Here is a 15,748-nt window from a genome sequence, read left to right as displayed (position 1 = left end):
AAGATAAGCATTCCTATTTCTTTTATTTACCCTCCTTGTTTAACAATCTTGTCCTGTTTGACAACCTTTCACCTTACATTCTAAGGAAAAGAAAGAACATTCCTAAGAAGATAACAACACCAGATGTCAAATCAAGCTGACCCCCACCTGAATCTCCCTAGAAATCTCCAGATGCCTGCATCTAAAGGACAGGCTGACCCTCACCCATCAACCCTTTTTACTCCTTTGTATAAATATCCCTGGCTTCTGCCAAAGAGCAGGATGGTAGTCTTTCAGACACGAGTCTGCTGCCCTCCTCATCTGTCAACAAATGAAACCACTTTCCTTTTCCTCAAACTCTGAGGGAAACCGAGACCAGTGTTTGACAACTTAAGCTCCAAAAATTAAGTAGACCACACACAGCCAAGTGTCTATCTCCTGCTCCCTTCTGGATTCTCTGGAAAAGCAGGGATTGGATTAGATTATTGCTTCCACCAGCTAAGCATGCTATGTTCATGGTTAGAAAACAACCATGTCTAGAACAAGATAAACAATGTTTAGAGCCAGCAAGTAATGTGAAGTGAAACAATATTGTGCTCAGAATGTAACCCAAAAGGAGAAACGGATCAGGGAACTATGTCAGTTTCTGGTCATCTCAAACTTTCCTGTCTTCAAAATGATACCCTGCTGGGTTGGACCCATTATCTTCAAAACTGGAGTTATTTTGGTAGTTCTGAAAATTATCTGTTGACAACCAGGAGGGATCCAGGTTCTATGAGGTCTAACACTTTTAAATTTGCAGTGGAAAAGAGTTTTCTTTAAGAAAAAGAATACTGATTTGCAAATACAAAATTAGTACATGTTAAGTTACTGTGACAGCCTCTGTACTTGTTGCTTTGCCTTTGTTCTCTTTCTAGTCTAGTAAGTTCTTCATATGTAAAAAATTTCAGTCCCAAAGAGTGTGGGGAATGAAACAGAAACAGATGTGCAACAAAATGAGAGCTCCTCAGTCAATGAAGCTTGGGAAATGCATGCAGCATCACATTCATTCATGGTACACACCAGAATAAAAAAGGCACTTAAAAAGTTCTGTATTTAAAAAAATCTGCAAAAACTTATTTGTCCATGGAAATCATTTTAGTGGAATAGCTATTAGCAGGTAAACCGCAGCTGGGAAGCTCTGATTTAGTTAATCTTCGTAAAAAATTCATATATCAAGCTTTTCCTCGAATGCAAAATAAAGTTCCAAAGGCCACTAATGTCTCTAGGATCAGTTTGAAATTAAGCAAGTGAACACACCGGGGCACACCTTCTGCATCTAAACTTCATGAATCATCAATTAAGAGCAGATGACTTGCTACCATTGGTTCTCCCATCTTTTGGCAGGCAGGCTGTTCCTTAGGACATTCAGTCCTGTCCTTCTCGTTATTCAAACCCTCATGGCGTGTGGCCCACACTTTCATACTGGCATTTAGTCCTAGACCATTCCTTGCACTGTTAACTGAATCCTTTTAATATTGCAGTTTTCTCTCTTCCAGCTAATTAAGTTCCCAGAGGCAGAGAACTCCTTTTCAGTGGCCCCCTCAGCATCTAAGTGTGTGCTGGTAACTTCACTGTGCAAACAAATGGCACTTAACAGATGTTGACTGAATAAATAATTCATGAAGGAGTGCATCTTGGTAAATTTCCTTTTAAATCAGTTGGTTTTGCAGATTTCTGAGTCCAGACTTCCTGGGCCCAATAGGGATAAAGCCATGAGACTATCAGAGGACATCAGTGATCTGGTCCCACTCTTAACACAGCATCTACTAATGCAGAGAAAATGCCTCTCGAGAGGCATTTCGTATTTCGTGCAGTGGTTATGCAAAGTATCTATCACACTAGGGCAGCAGGATGGAATATGCAAAACAAGGTTTTACCAAAAGGCATCAGAAGACATACACACACACACACACACACACACACACATATATATATACATATATATATATATATATATATATATATATATATGCATATGCAACCTGGGATAAAAGATCCTTTGGTGATCATAAATACACACAATTCCCTACAAAGCATTTCCAACAGATGCTTAATGAACATTTGCTAACTTTGATAAGATGATCACTGAATCAATTTAATGCCATCTCAAATCTTAAATTCTCTCTCTCTCTTTTTAATATCAAGGTTCCTATTTTATCTTACAGCACGGGTAATTTTCCCTTCCAAGTAGAATACAATTAAATAGGTTCATAAAATATTCATTAACTTATATAGGAATGCATATCTATCTGTGCCTCTAAGTTTAAATTTGTTGTCTCCTTTAGCCTGGGATGATTAAGTGTTTCCTACAGGGATTTCTCTCAAATGGTTTATCTTTTTGATTGTTCTATTATTGATTTGTGGTCTGGAATATCTTTTTATTTCTTATATACACATACCTCTACTTGCCCATAGTACAAAGCACCTGATTTAGGCATTTCATTTATATGAACTTATTCACTAGACTCCATGTCCAAATGATATAAAGCCTGATTTGTGATTGCAGCAGCAGAATGCTGGATCTCTGTTTAAGCAATGCTTTTGATCCTGGCAGTGATAACTTTGAATCAAGGGCAATGGTGAAGGTGGTTATCCTAGTTCTGTCACTGTATGACCTCAAGATATTTGAGCTGGAATTGGTAGAGGGAGCAGATTGAGTAACAATGAACTAGATTAGGATTTCATGCTCCACCTTTGTCAATAACAAGCAAGTTACTGGAAAGTCTCATAACTCCAGAGGGTCTGAATTTTCTGATTTGTAATTTCAAAGGGTTGGACTGGATATGGTAAAATTCTCTGACTGTATTAAGCAAATTCTTTATTCTACTGAAAGAGCCTCTAAAAGGCATTTGGTTAACTAGAAACAAAAATTAGATTGAATTATAACTAGTTACCTAGATGCTAAGTTTCAGCCACCTGTCTGGTGCTTAACCAGTATCAGTTCTAGGCTTATTGGGTATCACTTGCTAGGGTCACTTGAGAGGGAATACAGGACAAGACTCTTCTTGACTGGCATTCCTTTAAGTACATGAATTTATTATGTTTATTAAGAAATTTTAGAAAGAGTGAATTGAATACATTTTAAATAGGAAATATAATACAACATTTTAAAAGGTTGATTCAGATTTGTTCTGGAGTTGTTTTACTGACAAGGCCAGTATGAATGGCACTTAGTGCAACAAGAGTAATTTCACCCAGTGAAACTTTGAGAAAAAGAACAATCAAACTTACCTGTACGTTAGCATGGACAGACCCAGGTACTTGGTATTTCAATTCGTGGGCTGTTGCTTGAGATTTTGGAAGGAGAAAAGGATAAGAAAGGGACCGATATTTTGATTTCATAATCTAAAATAAAGAAAAACAGTAAAAAAAGATTCAAATGAAAAAAAGTTTCATTCTTCCCTATTTCGTGATTATTAAAAAAAAATCCAGGTTTATTCATTTGAAAGAGAAAAACAATAATGTCAGAGGCTGTGAATTATTTATTTTTGTTTTCTAGTTCTTACATTTCCTTCTTTTCTCTTTTTCAGTGACCACGTAGTCCCTTATATTTGTAAAGAATGTTTTAAAAAATCTTTGGTCTTAGAGGTATATAACTGCAAATATGAGATTAGTGTTTGTAAACTGTTTTTTTTTTTTTTTTTACTATTTTGTAGATATCTTGCTATAGCAATATAGCACAATATACCATTTTTAATAATTTCATAGCAATATGCTATGGAACAGTCATGATTTAATAACATCCTACTAATGAACATTTCCACTCTCTCTTTGTTTGAATTACTAGAAACAATATCAAAATATATTATCTTATTTATTATTGCTTCTTAAGCTTAAACATCTGAAATAGATGTTCTGAGTCAAGAGTTGTATGCTTTTTCAAAGGCCTTTTTTTCCAAAGGAAGTAACAATGCACTATAGCATTATATAATTTTCAAGAGTGCACCACTGAAAATCAATATGTATATATAATACATTCATTTCACCATAAAAAAGCCTAGCCCTCTCCTTTATTACACCATTGTCCTTTTAGTCCCGATTTAAAAAGCTTCTTGATGTCCAAGGAGCAGAATAAGCACTAAAAATCCCAAACCCAAACTCAAGTACTAGAAATGTTTTTTTTTTCTTTATCAGGCCAATAGGCTACAAATAATACTGCTTCATTTATTAATTCATCCCTCTTAAATTATTGTTAAAAATATACCCATTAATTCCAAGAGCTCCCACTTAATTTGTATAATGTTATATAGGCAAATAATTAGATCAGACACTGTTGTTGATAAAGCTGAATCTTTTTTTCACAAATTGTCGGGGAGATTACTGCCTCACCGCTATTTAAAGAAAACAACGTATGATAGTTACTTAACTTATAAAGTTAGGTCAAGTTCTTACAAGTAATGAAGGCAAACTAAAGAAGACACAATCTGGTGGGGAAAAAATGGCCCCATCCTTGTCATATAACTCACTTCGCCTGCAACCCCCTCAGAAGCCTATGCTAACAGGAATGCCATGTAGGCTAGGGCTGAAGGGCTTTAAAGTCCCAACTCTCATCTCACCTAAGCAAGACTCTCCATTGGAAACACCACAACCTTCTACAGGACTATGGGTCCAGGCCAAACACACCTAATCAACACTTAGTGTAGTAGATATTAAAAGGAGTTAGAATTATAGGTCCTGATGGTGGCGTTTAACCTTTGTGCTCTAAATTGTCAGTGGTGTAATTTTGTCTTTTGTCCAGAGGCCCCGGCACTCTCAACCAAGCACCCAACTGTGGATGGTGGCACAGCTGGGACTCTGGCAGCCCCTTCTTGCCAACCCTCTAGGTTTCTCCTCCACCAGGCCTGTCTCTCATCAAGTGGACTGAATCACAACAAAACCATTCACATACCTTCGTGAAATTCCAGCGTTGAATGAAGTGACGCGCCACGTCACGAGCTGCCTTCCCATGGACTGCAGAGGCAATGTCGTGCCAGGGCATCCGGGGAGTGGTGTACCTGTCAATGAAATCTGCCCAGGTGCAGCAGGCAAGCACTGTCACTGACTTGTGTGCCAGGACAGCAGTCATCTAGCCCCAGTCTCGTCCAATGATGTTACGTAAAAGGAAATGGTTAATGGCCACCATGTGTACCTTTTTGGTTCAGGTGGAACAATTCCTTTATAACTAACAGAAGCACACATCTCACATTAAGGAACACAGTTTCCCGTGCACCTTCCACAAATATGTTTCATTCACTTAGTAACAGGTAATCATTAGACAAGATGGACATGAGTTAGAACAATTATCCAATGTTGTTTACTTGATATTACATTTTTCTTTTGCATCCTGGTGAAACAATACCAGGTTACCTATGCTGGGCCGTCTCTATGTCTTCTTAGACATATAAGCAAAATGATCATCTGAAAATGTGTTATTCTAATGTGGGAAGATGAAGGTGATAACCAGAAAAAGATGATTAAAGGAAGGATATCATCTCATAGAAAATAATAAACTATGACCCCACCCCCACCAAATATGCCTGCAGGAGACCTGGAAGTTTCAGACAAGTCAGTTCTGCCTTATGTTCCTTTTTTAAAATATATCTACAAGGGAAAGTCCCAAGTCATAGTCTCCAAAGTTTTACCAAATATTCAGAACAAATCAAAGGAAATGACAGATCATGAACATGTGTATTTCTTGAGATGCTGACAAGGGACAAATTATAAGTAGCTACTCACTACCATGGTACTCACCAGCAAAAGGTTTATCAAGTTGAACCCAATCTTTGAAGACAAAATTGCAGTAGTCCTTTCCATGCCAGAACCTGGTCTCCCCGTGCAGCTCTCCCACACCTGTCTGTAAACTGCGGACGGAGCTGGTGTCTGTGAACACAGTGAAACCTGCTCAGACATAATGGGTCATGTGGCCCCCAAGTGGGGGGGCTCAACTCTCATTTACTAAACACCTGAAAACTTCTCAACTTTTCTTCTTAAGATTCCTAAATAGGGCAGCATGTGTCCAGCCCATGAGTTTGTGGGTTGAAAAGGTTTCACAACCCTTACAAGTTTCGTATCAGCGGGGATTTGGGGTTACAATCAGGTTCATCATTAGACAATGAAGTTTAACTTTCTGGTGAGGAGGGGGCAGAAAAAAAAGTTTGACTTTCTAGATCACTGAAAGAAATGGACCACAGGGTAAACTGTGAACAACGGACTCACTAGGAGGAGTTAGGAGAGAGCAGTAAAGCCAGGTCAGAGAAACATGAATGCAGGGACCCTGCAGAAGTCATGCCTTTGCCTTTCCTCAACTGATACAGTGCATACATAATACACAATTCTTGCCTTTGGTGACTCAAAAAGCAAGATCTTCAGATTTGCAGACAGCCCACATTTCAGCCCTGAAATTGAAAGGCTAAGGGACACTAAGCTTCACTTTCTGGGTCAGAAATTCTTTACAAATGAAAGGAAGAATTTGGTCTAGATGAAAATGTAAGGTCTTTTTGTCTCTGATATCCTATATTCCTAAAATCATAAATGACATCCATTAGAAAAAAGTCACACTACCAGGCAGTAATCTAAGACCACTACATGCAAAAGCAGCAATCTACTGCACCATATTACAAAGACCTTTGCCAGGACTGTTTTAATTAAGTGTAAATACTTTGACTTATATAGTCTGTACTTTTATGAGATGTGTTGACCATAAAGAAAATTAAGCAGGGCCTCCCCTGGTGGCGCAGTGGTTGAGTGCTGGGCTGCGAAGCTGCCCACAGACTCTGCAGTGCCAGTTCAATCCCTGGCCACCAGGTGAGGGACCCACATGGCGCGCAGACCTCTCCTGCCGCCCACTGCTCCCCTCAGCAGTGTACTTCATCAGTCTACCTGCTCTGTTCCCCGGTCTGGCTCTGGTAAATTCTCTCACCCTCCCGTGCTTCTGACTGTACCCAGTGCTTGAATGAATAAATAAATAAATCTTTAAAAAAAAAATTAAGCAGGAAGACTAGCAGAACTACAAATCACAAATGCAGCGCTTGGCACACGAGAGACATTGCACAAGTAGACATTGCATGCAAAATTATGCTGTTCAATGAATAAATGGTACCACTTGCAGAAGCTACTGATAGAACTAGTCTGGTCCCCACCACCACAATGTCCCAGAACTATTCTTCTGCACTTCAGAGAATTCCAGGATCACCTGTTGCTTACTGGGGATCAAGTCATAAGAATTAGTGTGCATAGAAGGCTTTTCAAGGCTTTTCCCAATATCTCATTCTTGTTCTTATTTTCCCCACATACAACCCCAAGCCCCACGTTCCCCTCATTTGACATTCAACAGGTCTAGTCTGTCAAGCTTCTGAGCAGTTCACTCATTTCACTTGTTATTCCTTTTGTATGGGATGTTTTCCCTCCCTCTTGGCCTAATCTCATTATCCTTCAGAGTCACTTTAGCAGAACCTGCCCTCAGGACACATTCCTCAGATGCCAGCAGGAGAGGCATTCACTAGCACTGCTCCAAGTCACTAATAGTGCTCACCCCAGTGCCTCTAACTATGACAACTGTATAAAGAGGCACCCTCCCTGCCCCTCGCTGATCTACAAACTCCTCAGTGCTAGACAGTATATGCCTTCTCTGCCAGGTATGCTCCTGGCATTCAAGTTGGTAATTAAGAAGTATTTATAGGGAAATATTCAGTTGTCAGAAGAGTCCTGACGCATTTTTGCATACAAAACAGAAAAAAAAATACGTCAGGAATCTTCTGACAGCCCGATAGTTTTAATACAATCACCACAAACACTGCTGGATATCCTATTTCAATTTGAATAATTAATCATCCAAAGGCTATTGAAATTTCCTGTATAAGAAAATAACTTAGGGCCTCCCTGGTGGCTCAGGGGTTAAGTTTCAGCACTATCAAGTTATCATCACCCACTGCAGCATGAGTTTGATCCTGGCCAGGGAGCAACCCACATGGAACAGCAGACACTCCTGTCTTGCCTACTGCTCCCCTCAGCAGTGTATTTCAGTAGATCTGCCTGTTCTGCTCCCCACTTTCTCTGGTGAATCCTCTCACCCTCCACACCTCTGCTCTACACCCCAGCTCTTGTATGCATAAATAAAAATAATTCTTAAAAAAAAACTGTTAAAAAAGAAAACAGAATGTTAAAGATTAACAAAACTAAATCATGTTAAAAATAGAATTCTGCTGACTTAGTGATTTATTTTTCTGCCATATGGGACTGAAAGGTCAAAGTGCTGGTAAGTTTGTTTGCTCACCTGTAGGCTCTTTATAATAGCCAGGTCATTTTTTTTAAAGGAAAAGGAAAAGAAAAAGGGACAAAGAACAAGACCAAATTTCAAGTTAAAAAAAAAATACAACCACAATTGATAATTTGTTATTATTTAAGAAACTCTAAGCCAAAGTTTTCATGTACACATACACTTGTCTAAAAAGGAACATTCAGGCGCAGTTCAGGATGAGGTCTGAGCTGGGTGTAGGGTAAACGACTGTCAGGCTTTTCTGCCCTCCTACCATTAGGAATAATGATGAATACTGCAGTCTTGAATGCATGCCTGATGGCAGACACCTGGAGTAGGGTGTGGGCATACTTAGGTGGGTTCACCTGGGCTGAGAGTGGGCCTGCAAAGGCGCCATCACGGGGATGCCAGAAGAACAAGAGAGAGAGAGAACACCAGAGAACCCAGAAAGAGTGAAGACTCACCGGGGGCTGGGAAGCCTGCCAGTGTCCTGCCCACCCCCCCCCCCCGGCACCCCTGCCTCTGTGTACCTGGTAAATCCAATAAAAGCCTGAAAAAGCCACTGAGGGCTCCAGGACTTCTCCTTCCTTTCCCATTCTGCATAGGATCATAGAGATCCTGCTCTGGCCCATCCTGCCACTACACTGGGCACTACACTGTTTCTGCTGCTACTCCCCCTGCTGACTGCTCACGCCAGGAAGATGACCCTGGCACACTCTGCACTAACTTTTCATGGGCACCTCAGAGAAGAACTCTGGGCCGCCCCTGTTTGAGGCCTTGGGCTAAGTGAACAACCAGAGCTTGTGGCTTGAAATCAGGGCGGAAGTCTCTGTGTAGAGCCCTGTGCCCAGTGGGGGGCTAGCCAGCTGGAGCTACAGGTGAGTCAGAGCCTGGAAGCATGGGCTCACGTGTTCATGTCACCTTCTGGAGCATCAGGGCCAGCCACATCTATGGCGAGGAGCCTCGTGCTCTGGCACCCTGGTCACCGAAGTCATTAGCGGGTTGGCTGTTTGTGTCATTATCTTCTTTACTGAGATTTTGTTAGAATTCTAGAAAGGTAGACTTTGAGAGGAGTCGCGGGCCTGCATCTTAGGTAAAGGATGCAGAGCAGCCTGCAAGTCCCTTGTAGGGAGAGGACAGAGACTCAGAGAGAGAGGGTGTACTTGTGGAATTCCTTAGCTTGGACCTAACAAATATAAACTCTCTGCTCTTGGCCTTCTTTGTTGACTTTCAGTTGCCCCATTTGGGTTTCTGAATTCCCACATTCCAAGAATCCCAGCTCTAACTCCTCCCAGGGACTAAGTGGCTCTCTTTTGTCTAGAGCTGCACGTAAAGCCTGCCTTCATTTCCTGCAACACCTCAGTCTCCATACACCTACCTCATCTCATCTCCTCCCTCTGGAATGGGTCCTCTTAAATTTGGGGGGCTCATAATTTCTTTCAACATCTGAGAAAAGCTATGAAACTTCTCCTTGGACATATACTTTCATGCCATACCCTTGTTGGAATATTTGTGCACATATCCAGGCATTTCCGGGACAACTCAAGTTCCCTTTAACCCCCCACCCCCACCCTCTCTGGGTTATTCAGCAAATCACAGCTCACCAGGTCTCTTTTGCCAGAGGGTAATCCAGGTTACTGTACAGCTATGAGAGCTGTGCACTGCATAACCTTTTCCAGAAAAGACATCATGGATGTTTGTGTGTATTAGGATAGTTTTCCAGAAAGTAGGTGGGAAGTGTCTTGAGAGGGGGTGTCATTTTCTAATTTGCACAAAGGTGTCATATAAACTGCTTCAGATTAATGATGCCAACCTTTATAATGCCTCCCTGCTATTCCAGACTTAAGGAAACACAGTAATTTTCTACTTGGTCTCTGTTGACTCTCTCTCCTTGTACTGGTAAAGATGATAATAAGGATGATGATGACCATGATGATAATGATGATAGTGATAATGTAACTGACACATATAAAAAAAGCACTTATTTGGTACCAAACTCAGTTCTGACACCTACTTATATGCATCATGTCATGTAATTCTTCTAATAATTCTTTGACATAGGTACAATTATCCTCATTTTGCGGGGGAGGCAGGTGAAGAAAGTATATCCACAGTTCACTAGGGGTAGGGTCAGCTTTCAAGCTTAGTCAGTCTGGTTCTTTGATCCATTTCACTCACCACTGCACTCGGATGGCTAAGATGCAAAGAGTTCATGGAAAAGAAAGAAGATGGTTCTACTCTGGGCGCATTGTCTTTTTTCTCTGTGACCCTAACCCAAAAGAAGGAAAACACCAGAAAACAATCTCCTCCATGTTTCCTTTCAGAGTCCTTGTGGGAAAAACCCTGGAATGTGTCTCCCTTATTCCTCTCTTGCTACCACCAGTCTGCTCTCTCTGGTGTGTTTTAGGGCCCAGGCCAGGACTGTGGTTGGTGGTGCCACTGGTGTCTGTGCTGGATCTCACAGTGCCCTGGCTCTGCCAGATCCTACAGCTTCATATCCCTGGTATAATTTCCCTCCATGAATTAGAGTAATCTCTCTCATAGTGATGATCGGAAGCCACCATGTGGTGTGGAGGGTTCTAGACAACTTCTTGCAGTTCCTACGAGTCTGGTTCTTATACCCAGCTGGGCACATTCAAAAGAATTAATCTGAGCAGACCACTAGGGAATCACTAGATTCTGAGAAAGTAATACATCTGACCATGTTCAAAAGAGAAAATACACACCCTGATGGCTAGTGTTCACTTTACACTGCTACATTTATTTGACTGCCTAACTGTGGAACAAGGTAGGTGCCTCAAGAGACTAAATACTGCTCAAAAATTGTTTGGTAATTATTGAATTAGGAGAGAAGATGTCACCATTTTTTTTTTTTAATTTTCTTTTTTCCTTGTTACCAAAGTCAGATGGATAAAAATACATGTAACTTTTGCTTATTGTAGAAAAGTTAAAAATATACTGAACTGAAACTATCTTTCCATTAGCTAGGGATCAGCTCTGTTAATAATCTGTATATTTCCTCTCAATATTATTGTGATAGTAAAATGTATAAAATTAAAAAGTATATCTATTTTAATAAATGTAATCATGTTGAAAAAATAAATATGAAAAGGAGCAATCTTCTTCTAAATCACTTACAAGAGAAACAAAACAGTGCAAATTCTTAGTCTCAGGAAGTTATCTTGACTCTAATTAAATTCAACCTGCTCACAATTCCAATTTGTTTTTATTTTTAGTCATGGCCAAAATTATTCCAAATAAATCAGGGTCCTCCTCAGAACTAATGACATAATAAGGCAATAACGCCAAATACTCCTGGTTACTGAGGATGGCAAGGTCACCTGTGAGCAGGGAATACCAACTCTTCACCTCAGCAATGTGGACCTGAGGGGTTCTCATCAGTCTGGCTCTGGTACTCACCATCTGCCTTGTCCTTTTTTTTTTTCAAGATTGATTTATTTATTTATACAAGAACTGGGGTACCGACCAGATGTGCGAGAAGGTGAGAGGGTTCACCAGAGAGAGAGCGGGGAGCAGAACAGGCAGACTGACTGAAATACACTGCTGACAGGAGAGGTCTGCCCCGCCATGTGGACATCTCCACGGCTGGCTGGTGGGGATCGAACTGGCACTGCAGAGGCTGCTGAAAGCTTCATAGCACTGTGCTCAACAGCCTGCGCCACCAGGGAGGCTCTGCCTTGCCTTTTGACACAAGGCTGGGCTTTCTGCAGTGACTGTTTTCTGCAATCTTGTCCAGATACTGGCAGTTAAAGGTCATGGAAAGCATGTCCTCCTACCCACCTCAACCAGCATCTCTTGGCTTTGTCACATCCTTCTCTCTTTGCTTCCAAGGTTTCATCCCCCTACCATCCCTTCAGACCATCCTCTTGACCTTCTTTCCAAGATCCTCCCCACTGGTGAGGTTTTCCCCAATTTTCTCCTAGATGCACCCTTCTCACCCTCTTTTCTCTTTTGACTCCAGAACCACAAACCTCCCAGTGCCTCACTTGACCTTGTCTACCGGCTGTACCACCAGAACTTACAAATCACAGGTAACGCTGCAATCATTATCATCTCCATAAAAACAGGCTTTCCCTTGAGATTACTGCATTCTCTTCAGCCTTCTTTGGCTCCTTTCTCTTCACTATCTTGTCCACTCTTCCCTTACTCCCCCCCTTCCCAAATCCTATTTACTCCTACTTTGGAAAAAATTTCCCCCAAGTATTTGATTTTGGGTCTACCAGAACAAGCTTGCCAGACACTCTGTGTCTCCTGTGTCACAGCAAAACACTGCCTTAACCTCCCAACCCCCCCAAATTCCAACCTCACCCCCCACTTCCCAGGAATTCTCCAGCATTGAGTGGTTAAATCTCAAGGTCTCAGCCTGACTTTCCAGACCATCCAGGTATTGGTACACATATTTTCCACCAGCTCAATCTACACAAATTCTAAAACCCCAAAGTTTTGAATATGCAAATGTTTCTCACAGTTCATTTACTAGCAAAACCTGACCTAAACTGACAAGAAGGTATTGTCTTTATTCACCCTACTCCGCGTTGAGCAAATAAAAATAATTTGCTTATAAGGTATTTCCCAAACCCTGCTAGGAGTGTACCATAATGTAAGGAATAAGTATTGCATTACTTTTCTAAAATCTAGAATCTCCTAATTCCTGAAACACATCTGATTCCCTGGATTTTGTCTAAGAGATGGTAGATGTTTGTGTATTTATCACATTCCACATCCAGGTCTGAGATGCTGAAATGAATTTGGTATTTTCCATGTCAGTGCCTTAAGATATTACTATAATATTTACCTGGAATGCTAGATTTTCCACCTTCTTAGTCTCTGCCTATTGAACTTACATGTTTATACAGATAGCCAGTACCTAAAGAGGTCCTTGATGAGTTATATTTTTAAAAAATCTTTTAGCTTCCAAAAATTTTGGATTTTCCAATTGTGGGTCAGGAGTGATATTTGTGGAACATTCTTATCAGTCGGGGTATCTACTGAGGAGTTACTAAAGCATACGTTAGTAAGATATTTCAAACTGATGTTTACCTATTAGATAATATGCTCTCTGACAGCAGAAAATAAGTCATATACATCCTATAGCATTGAAAATCTGAGAACAGAGTTTAGAGATGACTTATTATTTATTATCCCCTATGATTAGATATCTGGATCTAAAGAACCAGTCTCAACTGAATTGCAAAAAATTATATTTCCCTCCCCACCATCTCTTTAATCTTGCATAAAAGGAAAAGATTAGCAAACAGAATATGTTGCTGAATATAAGAACAAAATCTGACCCTTTAAAAATAACAGTATCAAGCAAATTAAGTTGAAAATTGAAATTATCCCTCTTGCAAAATAATTCTGAAAGAAAAATGTGAAGATAGATGAGTGATTTTGAATTAATGTAGGTACTACAGAAATATAGCATGGTTATTAATCACATTTAAAATTAATTGATTTTAGTGCAGTTTTTCTATGTAAAAACCTATAGAGATCTTGCATGCATACTCCAATAGGCAGATGACAGAAATACACTGCTGAGGGGAGCAGTGGGCGTGACAGGAGAGGTCTGCCGCGCCACGTGGGATCCTTGCTGGCAGGCCGGGATCGAACCCGCACTGCAGAGACTGCGGACAGCTTCACAGCGCAGGGCTCAACCTGCTGCACCACCAGGGAGGCCCGAAACCTTCCTTTTTTTCCAACATAAATTCATAAGGATCTTCAGTATAGAATTTAGTATAAGTGGAATTATTCTGGTTGAAGTTGCTACCACTGGAGGTGGGATGGTCTGAGACCACTTATTTGGCATGTCCTCAGGGTCTCTTGGAAACCCCAGGTCTAAGGATTAGAGTGTACAAAGAACTCTCCAGAAGGACTCAACTATCCTTTGCATCTCATTTTAAGTAACTTTTTTCATATTAAAAAATTAAATTTGTGGGACCTCCCCAGTGGCGCAGGCGGTTGAGCGCAGCGCTGTGAAATTGTCTGCAGCCTCTGCAGCATGGGTTCAATTCCTGGCTGGCCAGGGAGATACCCACATGGCATGGCAGATCTCTTCTGCCTCACTCGCTGCTCCTCTCAGCAGTGCTTTTGGTCCGCCTGCCTGTTCTGCTCCCTGCTCTTCTCTGGTGAATCCTCTCACCTTCCCACACCTCTGGCCTGTACCCCAGCTCTTATATAAATTAAAAAAAAAAATCTTCAAAAAACTAAATTTGTAATTATATGTAGTGAAGTTACATGCAATTTTCTTTATGTAATGGAAAGAGCCCTTTCTCTCTCATATCCCATATCCAATGCATCAGCAAGTGTTGCCAGCTCCACTCTCAAAAGGCAGTTAGCTGGCAGGTCATTGCTTGCTACCTGGGTCTACTCTGAAAGATAAGCCTGTAAAAATGTAAGTCAGATTTTGTCCATCCTTTGCTCCAGACCATCTGATGTCTTCCTATCTCACTCAAAGTAAAAGCCAAGATCCTTTCAAGAGCTGCATTATCTACATAATCTTCCTAATGCTCTCTAACTTTCTCCCCCACTCTACTCTTCCTGCCCAACTCCTGGAACACACCAATCTTTCCTGCCTCTTAGTCTTTACAATTGCTATTCCTCCTGCTTGGAATGCCGTGCCCTGGCTGGAAGCAGACCTTCTCTGCTCCTCGTTCTTCTCTTCCTTTTGATCTCTGTTAAAAACATGCCTTGTTAGGGAAGCATTCTTTGACCATGAAAAGAAAACTTTAGTTTCTCTCCTTTGCCTTTCCCCTTCTGCTCCATTGTTTCCTACGATAATTCTCACCATCTGACATATAGTGCTTGATGATTTATTTGCATATAAAATTCCCCTACTTACCCTCCAACTAGTTAATTGAATTTCATCTGTTTTGTTCCTATCTCTAGTATCTAGAACAGAGATATTGTATAGGAGCTCAATAAATATTTCTTTAGTGAATCAATGAGTCATATACACTTATTTTTATATCCCCACTTATAGTTTTTAACTCTAAGTTAAAATAAGTTAAAATTCATCCCCATCAAGGGGATAAATGACTTATTATGTTCCTCACCGTTCCCTTATTCTTGATATTTAGATTACTTTCTCTTTCTTAATAAGAAATTCTACAACTGACATGTATCTAGTTTGTGAGAGAGAGCTTCCTGAAAACCACCCATATAGATGTCATCAGATCACTACTGTGGGATCACTTCCCACAGGCTGACACTGGCTTTAGTTCCTTAAACTATTCAGCACCTGGCTTGCATGTTCTTTTCCACTGGCTGCCAGTGCTGCTGTTTGCAACACTAACAGTAATAACTCAGACCCCTCAACCACATCCCTCTCTCTTATTGGTAACTTCTGTTCTAAAGCAGCACAGGTGCACATTGGAATTACAAACCACTACATATTCCCAACACTTTACCTTTACTCTCTGCACCTCAGTTGCCCTGACCTCGCACCTATGCTGCTCAAATGCCTCCTTACATTTA

At 40.8% G+C, this 15,748-nt stretch overlaps 1 protein-coding gene across 4 annotated transcripts in view; it reads right to left on the bottom strand.

Moving 5' to 3' along the window:
- Positions 1–15,748, bottom strand: part of PLD1 (phospholipase D1) — a gene marked incomplete at both ends in the record, with an annotated part of 129,235 nt that overhangs the window by 61,590 nt on the left and 51,897 nt on the right. For all 4 annotated transcript variants that reach the window (XM_084231968.1, XM_084231970.1, XM_084231969.1 and 1 more), the window contains 3 exons: positions 3,253–3,366; positions 4,910–5,028; positions 5,752–5,880. In XM_084231968.1, the coding sequence (XP_084088094.1) occupies positions 3,253–3,366; positions 4,910–5,028; positions 5,752–5,880 (362 nt within the window). The remainder of the gene's footprint in view (positions 1–3,252; positions 3,367–4,909; positions 5,029–5,751; positions 5,881–15,748) is intronic.

This window comes from Talpa europaea (genome assembly GCF_964194135.1).
Source record: "Talpa europaea genome assembly, chromosome: 4".
NCBI lineage: Eukaryota > Metazoa > Chordata > Mammalia > Eulipotyphla > Talpidae > Talpa > Talpa europaea.
Note: the sequence above shows the minus strand (reverse complement) of the source record. Positions and strands in the feature narration are given on the sequence as shown.